This window comes from Carcharodon carcharias, chromosome 15 (assembly GCF_017639515.1).
Source record: "Carcharodon carcharias isolate sCarCar2 chromosome 15, sCarCar2.pri, whole genome shotgun sequence".
In the NCBI taxonomy this organism is placed as follows: domain Eukaryota; kingdom Metazoa; phylum Chordata; class Chondrichthyes; order Lamniformes; family Lamnidae; genus Carcharodon; species Carcharodon carcharias.
Window position 1 is genome coordinate 10,414,189 of NC_054481.1, and position 15,556 is coordinate 10,429,744.

Genomic DNA, 15,556 nt, shown 5'->3' on the forward strand with positions numbered 1-15,556 from the left:
TGAGAGATTTCAACTCTAAACTTTCAAAAATCTAGACTTTGAATTCCCTCAAAAGCCACTCCCACTTGGACTGCTCACCTCCCGATGGTTCAGTCTCTTGTCCTGAGACCACATTCCACAGGACTCGCAAAATGCACTCCCACCTTTAATTACCAGAACAATGCCAGCTCTTTCACAGACCGCTAGCTTCACTAAGCTAGCACTGCCCCGGGTTTCTCTGAGCTCCAGTTTCCCGGCTGCACCAAGCGATAAATGGCTCCCAGGGCTGCTTCTGAGGGGGCATGGATAAGACCTTTTAAACGTACCTTTCAAAAGGCTCAGAATCCAGACTATGGCTCACAACTCCGAGGGGCTGCAAACCCTGTAAACAGAAGCTGGCACGACTCCACAAAAATTCCAAGGGTAAGGTATGGGATGCCTGCCCCAGCAATGGAACTGGATAGGTCGGGAGTGCAGCACGCAGGCTCACTACCTGCATTCTTATCCTGTGCTGGAAAAAATTGACAGTGCTGAGACTGGGGCAGGAATCCTGGGACTGGGACTCCTCCGCCGTTTTTGAAGCTCTGGAGTCAGTGAAAATCTGGCCCCCCGTGTGTCTCATTTGTCATTGGAATATTTATTCCATCTTTCACTAAGATGTCAAATGTTCATTTTCTAGAATTAGTGCATGGTTGCTGAAGGTGTCAGATGTGGCTCAGTGGTAACGTTCTCACTGCAGGTTCAAGTCCCACTCCAGAGACTTGAGCACAAAATCCAGGTTAACACGTCAGAGCAGTACTGAGGCGATGCTGCACTATTGTAGGTACCACCTTTTGGATGGAACATTAAACCATGGCGCAGTCTGCCCTTAGAGGGATGTGAAAGATTCAAAACAGAATGAAGTTCTCCATGTTGTTCTGACCAATATTTATCCCACAGCCAACGCCCTAAAACAGACTAAGAATACAAAAGCAAAATACTGCAGATGCTGGAAATCTGAAATACAAACTGAACATTTTGGAAATACTTGGCATGTCACACAGCATCTGTTGAGAGAAACAGAGTTAATGTTTCAGATTGATGACCATTCATCAGAACCAAAAACAGATTATCCAGTCATTATCTCATTGCTGCTTATGGGACCCTGTTGTATGCAAATTGGCTGCCACGTTTCCTACTTTAGAACATGCTTCAAAAATAATTCATTGGTTGTAAAACTCTTTGGGGCAGGTCCTGATATTATGAAAGATGCTATATAAATGCAAATCTTCTTACAAAAAAAATGGCAGTGGTAAGCAGAGCATTGAACACATAGATGCAATGTTGATGGTTTATATTGATCCATTACTTAATAACACTTCCAATGTAAGTGTTTGTTATCATTTTGTAGCTCACAATCCTCTTTGAGTTTGTGGTGTGCACGCGAGGTTAGCTCTTCACCGACTTTCTTTGTGATTCCTTTCCTAAGGTTCACAGTGCAGAGGACGTCTCGAGCCGTGTGTGGATCTGCACTAGCACACACTCCACCAGTAAAATTGTGATCATTGATGCCAACCAGCCTGGCACCATTATGGACCAGTTTATAGTGTGCAACGCTCATGTTCTGTGTATCACCAGCGTCCCAGGTGAGTGAATTCCAACGTTCAGGCTGCAGTACTGACTTTACACTCGGCAGTGATAAGTCTGTTCAGTCAGGGCAGCTGGAATAAAAATGTCAGGGACATGTTGCAACATAATACATTATGGCATGTGTACAAGCAAAATACCTTCCTGATAGTTTCATCTTTACATTAGGTTTACAAATCTATAAACATATTTGCAAAGTATTTACAGATTGTCATATGTAAAGCCAAATGTTTTGGCTGATCTGTTTCCACATCCAGTTCATTATAATTTTTTTTCAAAACAAGGTCAGTTCCTAATCGTGGCTGATGCTGCCAGGGTACGACAAGGCACTCCTCCTCGGGAATGGTTTTAGCTGAAGGCCTTTTCTGTGTGCCACTTGCAGTTCGTGTCAGCCCTGGCTCACTTGGCAGCACACTGGCCCCTGAATCACAAGTTTCTCGGTTCAAGTCACATTCCAGGACTTGAGCACCAAAATCAAGGCTGACAGTCCAGCGCAGCACTAAGGAAGTGCAGCACTATTGGAGGTGCTATCTTTCAGATGAGACCTTTAAACCATGCCCCCTCTGCCGCCTTGAGTAGATGTAAAAGATCCCATGGCACTATTTCAAAAAAGAGCAGGGTTGTTATCTCTGGTGTCCAGGCTAATATTTATCCCTCAATCAAGCAGATCGGAGTGGTATAGTGGTAATGTCACTGGACTAGTACCCCGGAAGCCCAGGGTAGTGTTCTGGGGACAAGGGTTCATATCCCACCGTGGCAGCTAATGGAATTTGAATTCAAATTCAAGTAATTATCTGGAATTGAAACGCTCGCCTCAGTAATGGTGACCATGAAACCATTGTCAGTTGTCAACCCATCTGGCTCCCTAATGTCCTTTAGGTTAGCTAATGTCCTTGGGTTAGGAAATCTGCCATCTTTACCCTGTTTGGTCTACATGTGACTCCAGATCCACAGCAATGTGGTTGACTCTTAATGGTGTGGTAGGCCACGCATTTCAAGGGGAATTAGGGATGGGCAACAAATGCTGGCCCTGCCTGCAACGTCCACATCCCATGAACAAATAAAGAAATCAACGTCACAAAAGAAACATTATCTGATCATCGTCACGTAGCTGTTTGTGGGAGTTTGCTGTGCACAGATTGGCTGCCGTGTTTCCAACATTACAACAGCGACTACATTTCAAAAAGTCCTTCACTGGCTGTAAAGCACTTTGGGACGTCCGCTGGTCATGAAAAGCACTATATAAATAGAAGTATCTTTTAAACTTTAAGAAAGGAATCACAAAGGAAGCCAGCAGTAGTGTGTTATTCAGACAGTTTGCTTGCCCTGTCAGCTTGGCAGTTGTGAATGGGATTAGAAAGGACGGAAGTGAACCTGAAGAGGAGTAGGAAATAAAGAAAAAATATTCAAATCATGTTGTGGTTGCAGAATAGCTCCAGCATAAAGTACTGTCTTTTGGTGGCCACTATAATTGGCTGATCATGTCCAGAAGGGCAGCCTTTAACACTGAATAGCTGCATTAAAAGTCACATCCCATGAAGTTTTTTTCAGATACATATAGGCCTGTGTTATCCACATCTGTGACCTCAACATACGAATTATGAGCAGGACAGAGATTAGGAATTCTGTATTCCTAGCTCACAGTTTTCAGATGAGGGGCACTGAAGCACAAATTTGAGCTCCTTGGCAAAAACAAAAACAAAAATACCTGGAAAAACTCAGCAGGTCTGGCAGCATCGGTGGAGAAGAGCACAGTTGATGTTTCGAGTCCTCATGACCCTTCAACAGAACTAAGTAAAAATAGAAAAGGGGTGAAATATAAACTGGTTGAAGGGGGTGGGGGAGGGGGAGGGGGTTGGGACAAGAAGAGCTGGTTAGCGGGCCAGTGATAGGTGGAGATAACCAAAAGATGTCACAGACAAAAGGACAAAGAGGTGTTGAAGATGGTGATATTATCTAAAGGAATGTGCTAATTAAGGGTAGAAAGCAGGACAAGCAAGGTACAGATAGCCCTAGTGGGGGTGGGGTGGGGTGAAGGAATCTAAAAAGGCTAAACGGTAGAGATAAAACAATGAATGGAAATACATTTAAAAATAATGGAAATAGGGAAATGGAAAAAGAAAAATCTGAATAATTATTGGAAAAAACAAAAAGGAGGGGGATAAAACGGAAAGGGGGTGGGGATGGAGGAGAGAATTCATGATCTAAAATTGTTGAACTCAGTATTCAGTCCGGAAGGCTGTAAAGTGCCTAGTCGGAAGATGAGGTGCTGTTCCTCCAGTTTGCGCTGAGCTTTACTGGAACAATGCAGCAGGCCAAGGATGGACATGTGGGCATGAGAGCAGAGTGGAGTGTTGAAATGGCAAGGGACAGGGAGTTCTGGGTAATGCTTGCGGACAGACTGCAGGTGTTCTGCAAAGCAGTCACCCAGTCTGTGTTTGGTCTCTCCAATGTAGAGGAAAACGCATTGGAAGCAATGAATGCAATAGACTAAAGTTGAGGGAAGTGCAAGTGAAATGCTGCTTCACTTGAAAGGAGTGTTTGGGCCCTTGGGTGGTGAGGAGAGGGGAAGTGAAGGGGCAGGTGTTGTATCTTCTGCGGTTGCATGGGAAGGTGCCGTGGGACGGGGTTGATGGAGGAGTGGACCAGGGTGTCACAGAGGAAACGATCCCTACAGAATGCCGCCGGGGGCGGTGAAGGGAAGATGTGTTTGGTGGTGCCACTGGTGGATAGTATCTATAGGATGCTGCACAGGTGCTTTAGGGGAGAAATTGAACACTTGCTACACCTCCTATCTCTCTCCGACTATTCACATAACCAGTGATGGTACTCTTCAGCATAGACATATTTATATGGAATGGGGCTGGATGGCAAAGTGTGGAGTGTAAAGTTGACTTGTGGACAAATCCAGCCCAGGCTGATGGATTGGAGATCTCTTCTCTCTGATAGGGAATTGGTTATAGCGATAGCATGAATTAGAACTCTTCCCTGTCTCTGTTGAAGTCTAGGTATGACTTTATGTAGGAGCTCCCTCCTCTCTGTGATGGGGGCTTGGTGTACAATGTGTTAGAGTTCTGTCTGGCATGAAGACAGCTACTACAGGACTAGCCACTCTCACTATTGCTACACCCAGTAAGAAGGAATTACATATTTCTCTCCCTGATGCCTTTGAAGGGACATAATTGGTTAAATTCAGACAGTCTTTCAACCCAGTGTCCAAACTGTAAAAACTCAGAGAATTTAACAATACCCTGCTCAAGCGAACTCAAAAAGCTGTAAGGATGGCTAGTGCAAGAAACCAAAGTGTCCCATTGGTACTGTAGGAATGAGTTGGAACTATACACACTAGGGGGCAAAATGGTCCCTGTCGCACTCAATTTCTGGGTGAGAAATAGGAGATTGAGATAATTTCTGGGTATGATCTTCGACACTCAATCTTTTCTGGAAATGCACAGAGACCTCCAAGTGTTTGAACAGGTTTCTAGGTCACTTCGTTATGCTAATCAGGTGTCTGCCTGCTCTTTTAGGACCCTGATACCAATTAAGAAAAATAAGGGAGGATTATACAGTGGTCTAACCAAGACCACTGGAAGCCACTGAAAAACAGATAAGGTTTTATTTTGTCACCTAACATACCATGGAATCAGGTGAAGCATGAGTGCGCCTTTTGGTTCCAGTGCAATACTGCAAGCCATTGACCAGCCCCCTCTGCTTGCCTCTCCCACCTACCCCCCACCAAGCCCCTACCCCCGAGGATGGGATGGCTCAACATCCAGGTTGAATGATCTTGAGAAGGCCCCTGCTGGCACGTTGCATCAGGGTGCCAATTAGTGTCTGCAACTCATTGGTGTTATGTAGATGAAACTTGAAGCCTGATTTCCACTGAATCTTATGCCTCCGTTACTGGGTCTGTACAGGCGGGGCACGTCATGGTTTTCAGCGCAAGAAAAATTTCCGGCTTGTTGAGGTAATATGACCTTTAGCATGCATCTGATTCATGTTGCCCCTGGCTTGGTTGAATTGGATAAGCAGACTGGTTGCAACGAGGAAAAGGTTCCACTGCGAGCATGGTCATTCTGGGGAGATGGTGGCATAGTGGTAATCTCACTGGACTAGTAAAACAGAGACCCAGGCTAATGCTCTGAGGACACAGGTTCAAATCCCACCACAGCAGCTGGTGGAATTTAAATTCAATTAATAAAATCTGGAATTGAAAGCTAGCCTCAGTAATGGTGACCATGAAACTATCATCGATTGTTGTAAAAATCCATCTGGTTCACTAATGTCCTTTAGGGAAGGAAATCTGCTGTCCTTACTTGGTCTGGCCTACATGTGACTCCAGACCCACAGCAATGTGGTTGACTCTTAACTGCCCTCTGGAATGGCCGAGCAAAGCACTCATTTCAAGGGCAATTAGGATTGGGCGAAAAATGCTGATCTTGCCTATGATACCCATATCCCATGAAAGGATAAAGTTTTTTTCACCCTCTGGAAATCCATGGCTGGGATTTTCTGGTCCTGCCAATGGCGGCAACTGAAAATTCCCGCCAAAAGTCAGTGGACTTTTGGCTGCCACTCCAAATTTTCTGTCCTTCCCGCAACATTTCCTGCCAGAGGTGGGAACGGAAAATCTGGGCTCATGTTTGGAACAATTCTTTTGAAGTCACTTGTTTCACGCATCTGACATATTTGCCATTCCTACTTCTAACTTTTGAAATTGTTGAAGTTGAAAGTTCTAACTGGGGAGGAAAAAAAAAAACCAGTCAATCCTTTGAAAGTCTCCTGAACCATGTGACTATGGATGCTGTCTAATAGCTTCTTTAAAACGTTGTCGTAGATACAGCAAGATGAGACTTTTCCTTTTCTTTTTGTATCAGCTGCGAGCGAAAGTGACTACCCTGCCGGAGAAATATTTTTAGAGGGAGACTTGAATCCGGATGATTCCAGTGGAACAGAAGGGGTACTAGCAGGAATTACACTAGTAGGATGTGCAACACGGTGCAATGTTCCCCGGAGCAACAGCACATCTAGAAGTGACACCCCAACATCTGACAAAGGACAAAGTGGGTAACAACACAATTAAAATACTTTCCTTTTCACTCTTTAATTTTTAAAATTTTATTCCCGTCTTCAAGGTGATTTTGTTTGGTTCAAAGTTGCTTCAGGAAGCAGTTTGAGAATTTCAAATCAGTTTTTTTGAAGAAAAAAAAAGTCTGGAAATAAGAAACTGGTATCGGTAAAAATGACGATGAAAGCTGCCAGATTGCCCGACTAAAACCAAACTGGTTCACTTAATGCCCCTTAGAGAAGGAAACCTGCCATCTTTATCTGGTCCGGCCTACATGTGCCTCCCTGTTCCTGGGTGATTCTTAACTGCTCTCTGAAGTGACCTAGCAAGCCACTCTGTTGTATTAAACCGCTAAACCACACCACCATAACAGTTTAAAAGGAAGGCCCCACCACCACCTCTCAGGGTAATAAATGTCACCCTTGCCAGCGATGCCTGAATGGTGCCCTGTGGCATTGACATTCTTAAGCTATCACCAAGAAGATGGGCTAAGGATAACATTTCCTCCAACTTTCCTTCTGTTTTTTTTGTTTAGTAGCTTTTCCTGATGACTTGATCACGTCCATATGATGAATTACAAGTGCAAAGCCCAAAACACCATCTGCAATTTAGCGGGTGAAACACCAGTAATGTCGCCATTGTGTTTCCTGCTCTTGCTCATTACATTTTTTTGAGTATCAGATGAGAGGGTAGCCTCTGGGAGGCTTTGAGAGACTTGTAACTTTTTACAATGATTCTGGCACTGGGTAAATGATTTCCCATACTTACTCAGAATTCTGATGAATGAGCTGCAAGACTGCTCATCTTCATCTAAGGTTTTGGAAAGTGGATCAAGAATTTTGGTCTATTCATGACAGAGTGGCAAGCCAACCAAGAGATTTGCACACAATTATGACAGTCTCCGGAATATACTCATCAAATGCCTCAGAGTGGACTCATAGACATCCCATATTCATCTCAAAGTGGCCAACAGGGTAAGAGAGTTTCCAAATGGATCCTGAAAATGAACAGAGAGACTGGCCAGACTGATTACCAATTCTGGGAAGTGGGTGGAGAAACTGGCCATCCTCAACAAAGACAGGTTAGCAGGGTAAGAGTGTGCAAACTCATCACAGTTAGAGGAGGAAATTGGGAAGGAGACAGATTTCCCATTCTCATAACCGTTAGACTGCCAGTTAATCAGAGAGAAGTGACATCTTCCTTCCACCTAGTCTGGTCTGCAGCCAGGCCTCCAGTAAACCTCAGAAGCAAATTCTAGAGGTAGCTTTCAGACTTTAATGAAGGACTTTGGTATTGTGTGCTCTGTGCATAACCTCACCATTTGAGAAATAAAATTCAGGAGACAAAGTACAGTTGGTGCTGCTAGGAACTTTGAGCAAATCAAAATTAAGAATCTATGGGCACTTTTTATAGCATAAATTTTGTGATGCTGTGATCCCAGTGTGGAGGTCAGTGCTCCACAACCGTGGCACTCTGGATTTTCTGATCATTAAAATTAACTGCCAGAAAGTCGACGGTGCTAAAAATTGTATATGCTGACCTTGGTGTTCAATGTTCCAATTTAGCTCTCCAGTTGAGCAATAGCCTGTGCCAGAACCACCCGAAGATATTTACACAGATATGAATAGCACGTTGTCTGGTTCCGGCGTGGGTTGAGTGCAGTGCTTTAACGGTGTGCTAGTGAAGCATAAGTGTTCCTATGTGAGTTGATGTGTGCTGAACCACTCTGTTCTCTGTTCACTGTTGATATGGAAATGTAAAGAAGTCATGGACTGTAGGCTGTGTACAACATTCTGTATTATTTCAGGGAGGCTGATTTCAATAGCCAGACTTCATTAACGTTTTGTCAGCCACCTGCTAGTCCAAAACAGGCTGGCTGGCTGCTGGCAGCTGAACATCAGGCACTGGCTGGTACACAGCTATATTGCGGTATGGGGCGTGGGAGGGGTGGGAGGATGATGTGGGGGAAAAGGGGTTGTTTGGCAGGGGTCCTTGGGTAGAAAGATAGGAAGAGCGTGGTGCAGTAGAGTCCCAGAATTTCCTCGTGGGACCCCAAATGAACCCTCCGTCTCCTCTTGCTTCCACAAAGTAAAGTATTTTTTTCACTTATGTCCAGAAGCTTCAGCTAGGTATCTGGTAGGTTTCATTGGGAACAGTTAAAATCGCTACCCTGAGCAATAGGACTCTGATTCACATATATTAATGAAGTGTTCAGCTGACTCAGGAAGGAGCCTTAACCACCCAGCTTTGAAATTACTACGGGACAGTCAGGTTTGGAGGAAGTTAGAAGAAATTCCCCCCCTCCTTTTTTATTTCTTTATTTGCCCCTGAATCTTTTTTGGTTTGCTTCATTTCCGTTTTCTGTAAAGCTATTTTTTGTTCTGTTTGCTTCTCAATCTGTTTATCTTACACAAGCTTTCTCTTTGTCCATCTTTCCCCTGTATACCTCCTACTCTCCCAGCCACATTTAAATTTCCATCTTTCTTTCTCCTATCTTTTTATTTTTGTTTCTGCCTTTCTATTTTCTTGCCTTTGAAAAAAAACAATCTTTCTTACTATCTATGTCTTTCCTTTCTTTTCCAATGCGATCTTGTGCTAGATTCAGTTTCCAACCTGTGTTAAGAGAAACCCTGTGAAGAGAAAAAGATTGGTGAAGACAAATGTAGGTTCCTTACAGTCAGAAACAGGGGGATTTATAATGGGGAACAAAGAAATGGCTGACCAACTAAATACATACTTTGGCTCTGTCTTCACAAAGGAGGACACATACCGAAATGTTGGGGAACACAGGGTTTAGTGAGAGGGAGGAACTGAAAGAAATCAGTATTAGTAGGGAAATGGTATTGTGGAAATTGATGGGATTGAAGGCCGATAAATCCCCAGGGCCTGATTTTCTACATCCCAGAGTACTTAAGGAAGTGGCCCTAGAAATAGTGGATGCATTGGTGGTCATCTTCCGAGATTCTATAGACTCTGGAACAGTTCCTACAGATTGGAGGGTAGCTAATGTAACCCCGCTATTTATAAAGAGAGGTAGAGAGAAAACAGTGAATTATAGACCAGTCAGCCTGACGTCAGTGGTGGGGAAAATTCTAGAGTCCATTATAAAAGATTTAATAGCTGAGCACGTGGAAAACTGGCTGAATCGGACAGAGTCAGCATGGATTTATGAAAAAGAAATCATGCTTGACAAATCTACTGGAATTTTTCGAGGATGTAACTAGTAGAGTTGATGAGGGGGAGCCAGTGGATGTGGTTTATTTGGACTTTCAGAAGGCTTTCGACAAAGTTCCACATAAGAGATTGGCATGTAAAATTAAAATGCATGTGGGTACTGTATTGAGATGGATAGAAAACTTGTTGGCAGACAGGAAACAAAGAGTAGGAATAAATGGGTCTTTTACCGAATGGCAGGCAGTGACTAGTGGGGTACTGCAGGGATCGATGCTAGGACCCCAGTTATTCACAATATATATTAATGACTTAGATGCGGGAACTAAATGTAATGTCTCCAAATTTGCAGATGACACAAAGCTGGGTGGGAGCGTGAGCTGTGAGGAGGTTGCAGAGATGCTTCAGTGTGATTTGGACAAGCTGAGTGGGCAGATGCATAACTGTGAGGTTATCCACTTTGGTGGCAAAAACAGGAAAGCAGATTGTTATCTGAATGACTATAAATTGAGAGAGGGGAATGTGCAACGAGACCTGGGTGTTCTCGTACACCAGTCACTGAAGGTAAGCATGCAGTTGCAGCAGGTGGTAAAGAAGGCAAATGGTATGTTGGCCTTCATAGCGAGAGGATTCAAGTACAGGAGCAGGGATATCTTGCTGCAATTGTACAGGGCCTTGGTGAGACCACACCTGGAATATTGTGTGCCATTTTGGTCTCCTTATCTGAGGAAGGATGTACTTGCGATAGAGGGAGTGCAGCGAAGGTTTACCCAACTGATTCCTGGGATGGCGGGACTGACATATGAGGAGATATTGAGTCGGTTAGGATTATATTTGCTGCAGTTCAGAAGAATAAGGGAGGATCTCATAGAAACCTATAAAATTCTAATAGGACTAGACAGGGTAGATGCAGGAAGGATGTTCCCGATGGTTGGGGAGTCCAGAACCAGGGGTCACAGTCTGAGGATATGGGGTAGACCATTTAGGACTGTGATGAGGAGAAATTTCTTCAACCAGAGAGTGGTGAGCCTGTGGAATTCATTACCACAGAAAGTAGCTGAGGCCAAAACATTGTATGTTTGCAAGAAGGTGTTAGATATAGCTCTTGGGGCGAAAGGGATCAAAGGATATGGGGAGAAAGCGGGAGCAGGCTATTGAGTTGGATGATCAGCCATGACCATAATGAATGGCGGAGCAGGCTTGAAGGGCTGAATGGCCTACTCCTGCTCCTAGTTTCTATGTTAACAGCTACAGAAATCATTCTGTCTATTATGGTAGAAAGCTGGGGTGGCAGAGGATGGTGCAGCATTTTGGAAGGAATCTGGGATGCCTCTTTACCCTGGGCCTCAATTTTTGTCACTGCTGCACCGAATCTTGGCTGTGCCTCAGCTGGCATTATTGAGTAAATGGCCAGACCCTGGGGGCTAGGATGGGGGGCTGTGGAACCAAACTCTTGTCCTGAAGGAGCTTTGGTGGTTAGGTTTTGAAGGAGTGAGAGATTCAAGGACATGGAGGAGGTGACGGCTGTGCCTGTAGCTGCCAATGGAGCTTGGATGTTAGTGAAGGGCAAGGAGAGGCATTGCTACTATGAGATCCCTCATGTTGGGAGAAATTGGATCATAGAATTGGACCCTGGTAACTTTGTTATTGGTAATTTACTTTTTCACAGGATGTGGGCATCGCTTGCCCTTGAGAAGGTGGTGGTGAGCCACCTTTTGAACCGCTGCAGTCCCTGTGGTGTAGGTACACTCATGGTGCTCTTAGGGAGGAAGTTCCAGGATTTTGACCCAGCGACAGTGAAGGAATGGCGATATATTTCCAAGTCAGGATGGTGTGTGGCTTGGAGGGGAGCTTCCAGGTGGTGGTGATCCCATGCATCTGCTGCCCTTGCCCTTCTAGATGGTAATGGTTGTGGGATTGGAAGTTGCTGTCTAAGGAGCCTTGATGAGTTCCTGCAGTGCATCTTGTAGATGGTACATACTACTGCTACTGTGTGTTGGTGGTGAAGGAAGTGAATTTTTGTGGATGGGGTGCCAATCAAGTGGGCTGCTTTGACCTGGATGGTGTTGAGCTTTGTGAATGTTGTTGGAGCTGTACTCATTAGGCAAGTGGTAAGTATTCCATCGCACACCTGACTTGTGCCTTGTAGATGGTGGACAGGCTTTGGGGAGTCAGGAGGTGAGTTACTCGTCAAAGGATTCCTAGCTTCTGACCTGCTTTTGTAGCCACAGTATTTATATGACTAGTCCAGTTCAGTTTCTGGTCAATGGAAGTTGTAGTTAGCATGGACTAGTGAGATATCTGGAAATGGATAACACAAGTTTTTTAATACTTGTAGACAACTATAGAGTTCGAAGATGACACAAACATAGATAATTGAATAATGACTGTAGTTTATTCTGAAAAAACCATTTGTAATATTATTGAATCACTGCATTATTGAATAGACAATTGAAAGAATATTTTCAGTAGCGAATAATGCAATGTAGTTTCTGAACTTTTCATCATAATGATAAATTTCTAGCAGTATCTGTGCTGCCCATGTAGGTGATGTGGCTACTGTGAAAGGTGGGAAGGTTAACCAACCACAATCAGCTGAAGAGGCAACTGAAGCAACAGAAGCAACAGAAAACGGTGCAAGTGATGTGGAACCAGCATTGGCACGGCCTAGTGCCTACACAGAGCATGTATTCACCGACCCAGCACAGACAGAAGATAAAACTCAGCTCAGGTAAGGAAAACGGATGTGGATATGACTAATATATTATATGGTAAAGAGATCCGTGGTAAATGGCTAACATTGACATTGAATGAAAAGAGTCATTTGTAGGGGGAAATGTTGCATAGCCATGGTGTTCATGCTATGGTAAAGGCGATCAGTAAAATGAAAAGAATAACATACTGCACTGAGGTAAGTGACATGGTGATTCTATGTTTTGGCCTCTTAAAAGGAGTGATATTGGTTAAGCTGCCTGTTGTACAACTCTCCCGATTTTTATATCCATGTATAATGGGCAGCTAAATTGATATCACTCATTTTTGATGACCATTCAAAATCAGAATTACCCTTGTGTATAAAATTTCCCGTGAATTTATTGAAAGTTGTTCCTTGATTATATAATCATAGGAAGTTTACGGCACAGAAAGAGGTCACTTGGCCCATCGTGTTTGTGTCGGCTGAAAAATGAGCCACCCAGCCCAATCCCACTGGTTGGTCCATAGCCCTGCAGGTTTGTAATGCAATGTTACCACAAAGAAGTTTCATCAGAGGAGAATCTAATTGAATGTGGATTACTGACAGTATTAGGAGCTGGAGAAAGCTGCAACTTCAGGATCAATCAATCAGCTTGAAACACTGAACTCTCATTATTGATTAAAGTGTGATATAGGGATTGTTCAGTCCATCGGTGGTGTTACATTATCAGCCGTTTTAGGTTAGAAGCCTAACCTGAGACCTGTGGTATGTACCAAAAATAGAATACTTTCACTGATTGCTGTGGTTGAGTTAGAGTGAATGTTTTGGATGTGTTTTGTCATCCCCAGGGCAGGGGACTCCATAATCTAAGGATATTGTTCTTGAGCCTCAGGAATTTAGCACTTAGCTCATTGTGCCCAGTAAAATGCTCAGTGCCAGCTTCCACTAGGACATTTGTAGATCCCCATGGTGCGGTCTGTCCAGACTTTTTGCCTTGAAGACAGAATTTCTTACCCCAGAATTTGTTGATTGACTCCCTTCCAAATAGATTGATTGGAATGCCATTGGGGTTGAGGGAAGGGCAGTTCTGCTTTCCTGTAGATGGCCTGCAGAGTTTCTACTGGTGTGGGACAAGCGGCTGCCAAAGGTTGTTTTAGATGTGTTTGCGCTTAGCTGCACGGACAAGCTGCCTTCCATCTGATGGGATCATCGGGCACAATCTTAGTGTAACCACTGGAATCACTGCCCATGAAATTAATGCCTACAGCACTGAATCTCAGCACTTAATTGCTTAAGGCTCCAGTTTCTATTGATATGTGAAGCCCGTCTCTTTAGCACTTGTAAACTTGAGAATGGTAAATTAATGCTCACCTTTTCACTTCAAATGGCTATTAATCTGCGAACAGAAATGAAATTTTGTACAATTACATGGGAGATAAATTAGGGGGAGAATTTTCTCCCCGTCAGGTATGCCGTTTGGGAGCTGGCGTGAGCGGGTGTGGAGCCGATCATCGCCCATGATCGGCTGCATGCTGCCATTTTACGAGGGCAGGCTAATTAAGGCCCGTCCAGCATGACGCATACCCGGTAGCACTCAGCACTGTTGAAGGGTCATGAGGACTCGAAACGTCAACTCTTTTCTTCTCCGCCGATGCTGCCAGACCTGCTGAGTTTTTCCAGGTAATTCTGTTTTTGTTTTGGATTTCCAGCATCCGCAGTTTTTTTGTTTTTAGCACTCAGCACTACCTGTGTGGGCGGGCATGTGCGCGAAAGAGCGCAGAAATCTCCCTGAGGCAAGGAGCTGCTTCAGGGTGATTAATTTCATAATGAGAATTTTAAATAAAGAAGGTAAAAAATTATTTACATATGTCCCCTCATGTGACAGCGTCACACAAGCTGGGGCATGTTTTTGAAATGTTCGAAAAATAATTATTAAAGTAAAAAACACTTCATGAAACCTCATCCCGCCTGTGGATGAGGTTTCATGAAAAATACGAAGGCTGCTTGGGCTCTTTGCCTGCCCGCCAACCTTAAGTTTGGACGGGCAGCCCTGTCAATATCTTTAATTGGTTTATTAATGGCCTTAACAGGCCTTTGACAGGTCAGTGGGCGCACAGCTAACTCTGGTGCGTGCCTGCTGAACGAAAGATCGGAATGACGCGCAGTGACGTCGGGACGCACGCCCGACATCACCGCGCATCATTTTACCCGTCGGTGTGCAGAGCTGGGCCCCCAACGCCAAACAAGAAATTCTGCCCTAGGAAACAAAGGATTTTCACTTTTAAGAGTCTCACTATATCATGAGGTAATTATAAATGGATCATGTCGTATATCTTTGGAATGAAGAGGTTTTGCTGTTTAATGAAACATACAGAAAGACCTTGTTTGGCAATAACTAGGCTGGCATACTTTGGAATCGTGTGACACATCTTCTACATTGTGATTGGGTAACCCAATAGCAGATGTTTGCAGGTCTAACCAAAGTGTGCAAGCATTTTTGTCATGTTACAATTCATGCAGAGACCAATAGTTTCTGAAAAAGAGAGAATCTCCATGACCCCAACAGAAAGAAAATGATTGGACAAGAGTTCACTTTTTTTTTCCTGTAACAAACCAACTTAAAACCAACATAATTCAGTCATTAATTAACAGGTGAAAGATATTTCAAGTGAAAAGGTAAATTTTGCTTTAAATATTTGATACAACAAAGATACATTTGTTGTAAAGATACACCTCACGTTGTTACAAGCACTTGCATTACTTCCAGCACAAATGTAGGACCATGCACAATCTCTCAAGCTTTCCAACTCAGACTTTGTTTTGTAGGATTTCTCACTTCCAATCCAACCGTTTCAGTTCTTGAGTTGGATTCGCCAGCAGCCATATGGCATCTGAATTCCCTGGATATGGTTACCATCAACAAAGTGCATGCCAATGAACTGTCTCTCACCTGGGGTCATGGTAGTCCTGATGGCACAGAATCCCCAGAGACTTCCGTCTCTGAACCCTTTAAATAG

The 15,556-nt window shown here is 43.9% G+C and overlaps 1 protein-coding gene across 8 annotated transcripts in view; it reads left to right on the forward strand.

Annotated features, from left to right (window-relative positions):
• Positions 1-15,556, forward strand: part of mapk8ip3 (mitogen-activated protein kinase 8 interacting protein 3) — a 195,222-nt gene that overhangs the window by 140,599 nt on the left and 39,067 nt on the right. For all 8 annotated transcript variants that reach the window (XM_041206011.1, XM_041206015.1, XM_041206014.1 and 5 more), the window contains 3 exons: positions 1,448-1,604; positions 6,483-6,668; positions 12,392-12,575. In XM_041206011.1, the coding sequence (XP_041061945.1) occupies positions 1,448-1,604; positions 6,483-6,668; positions 12,392-12,575 (527 nt within the window). The remainder of the gene's footprint in view (positions 1-1,447; positions 1,605-6,482; positions 6,669-12,391; positions 12,576-15,556) is intronic.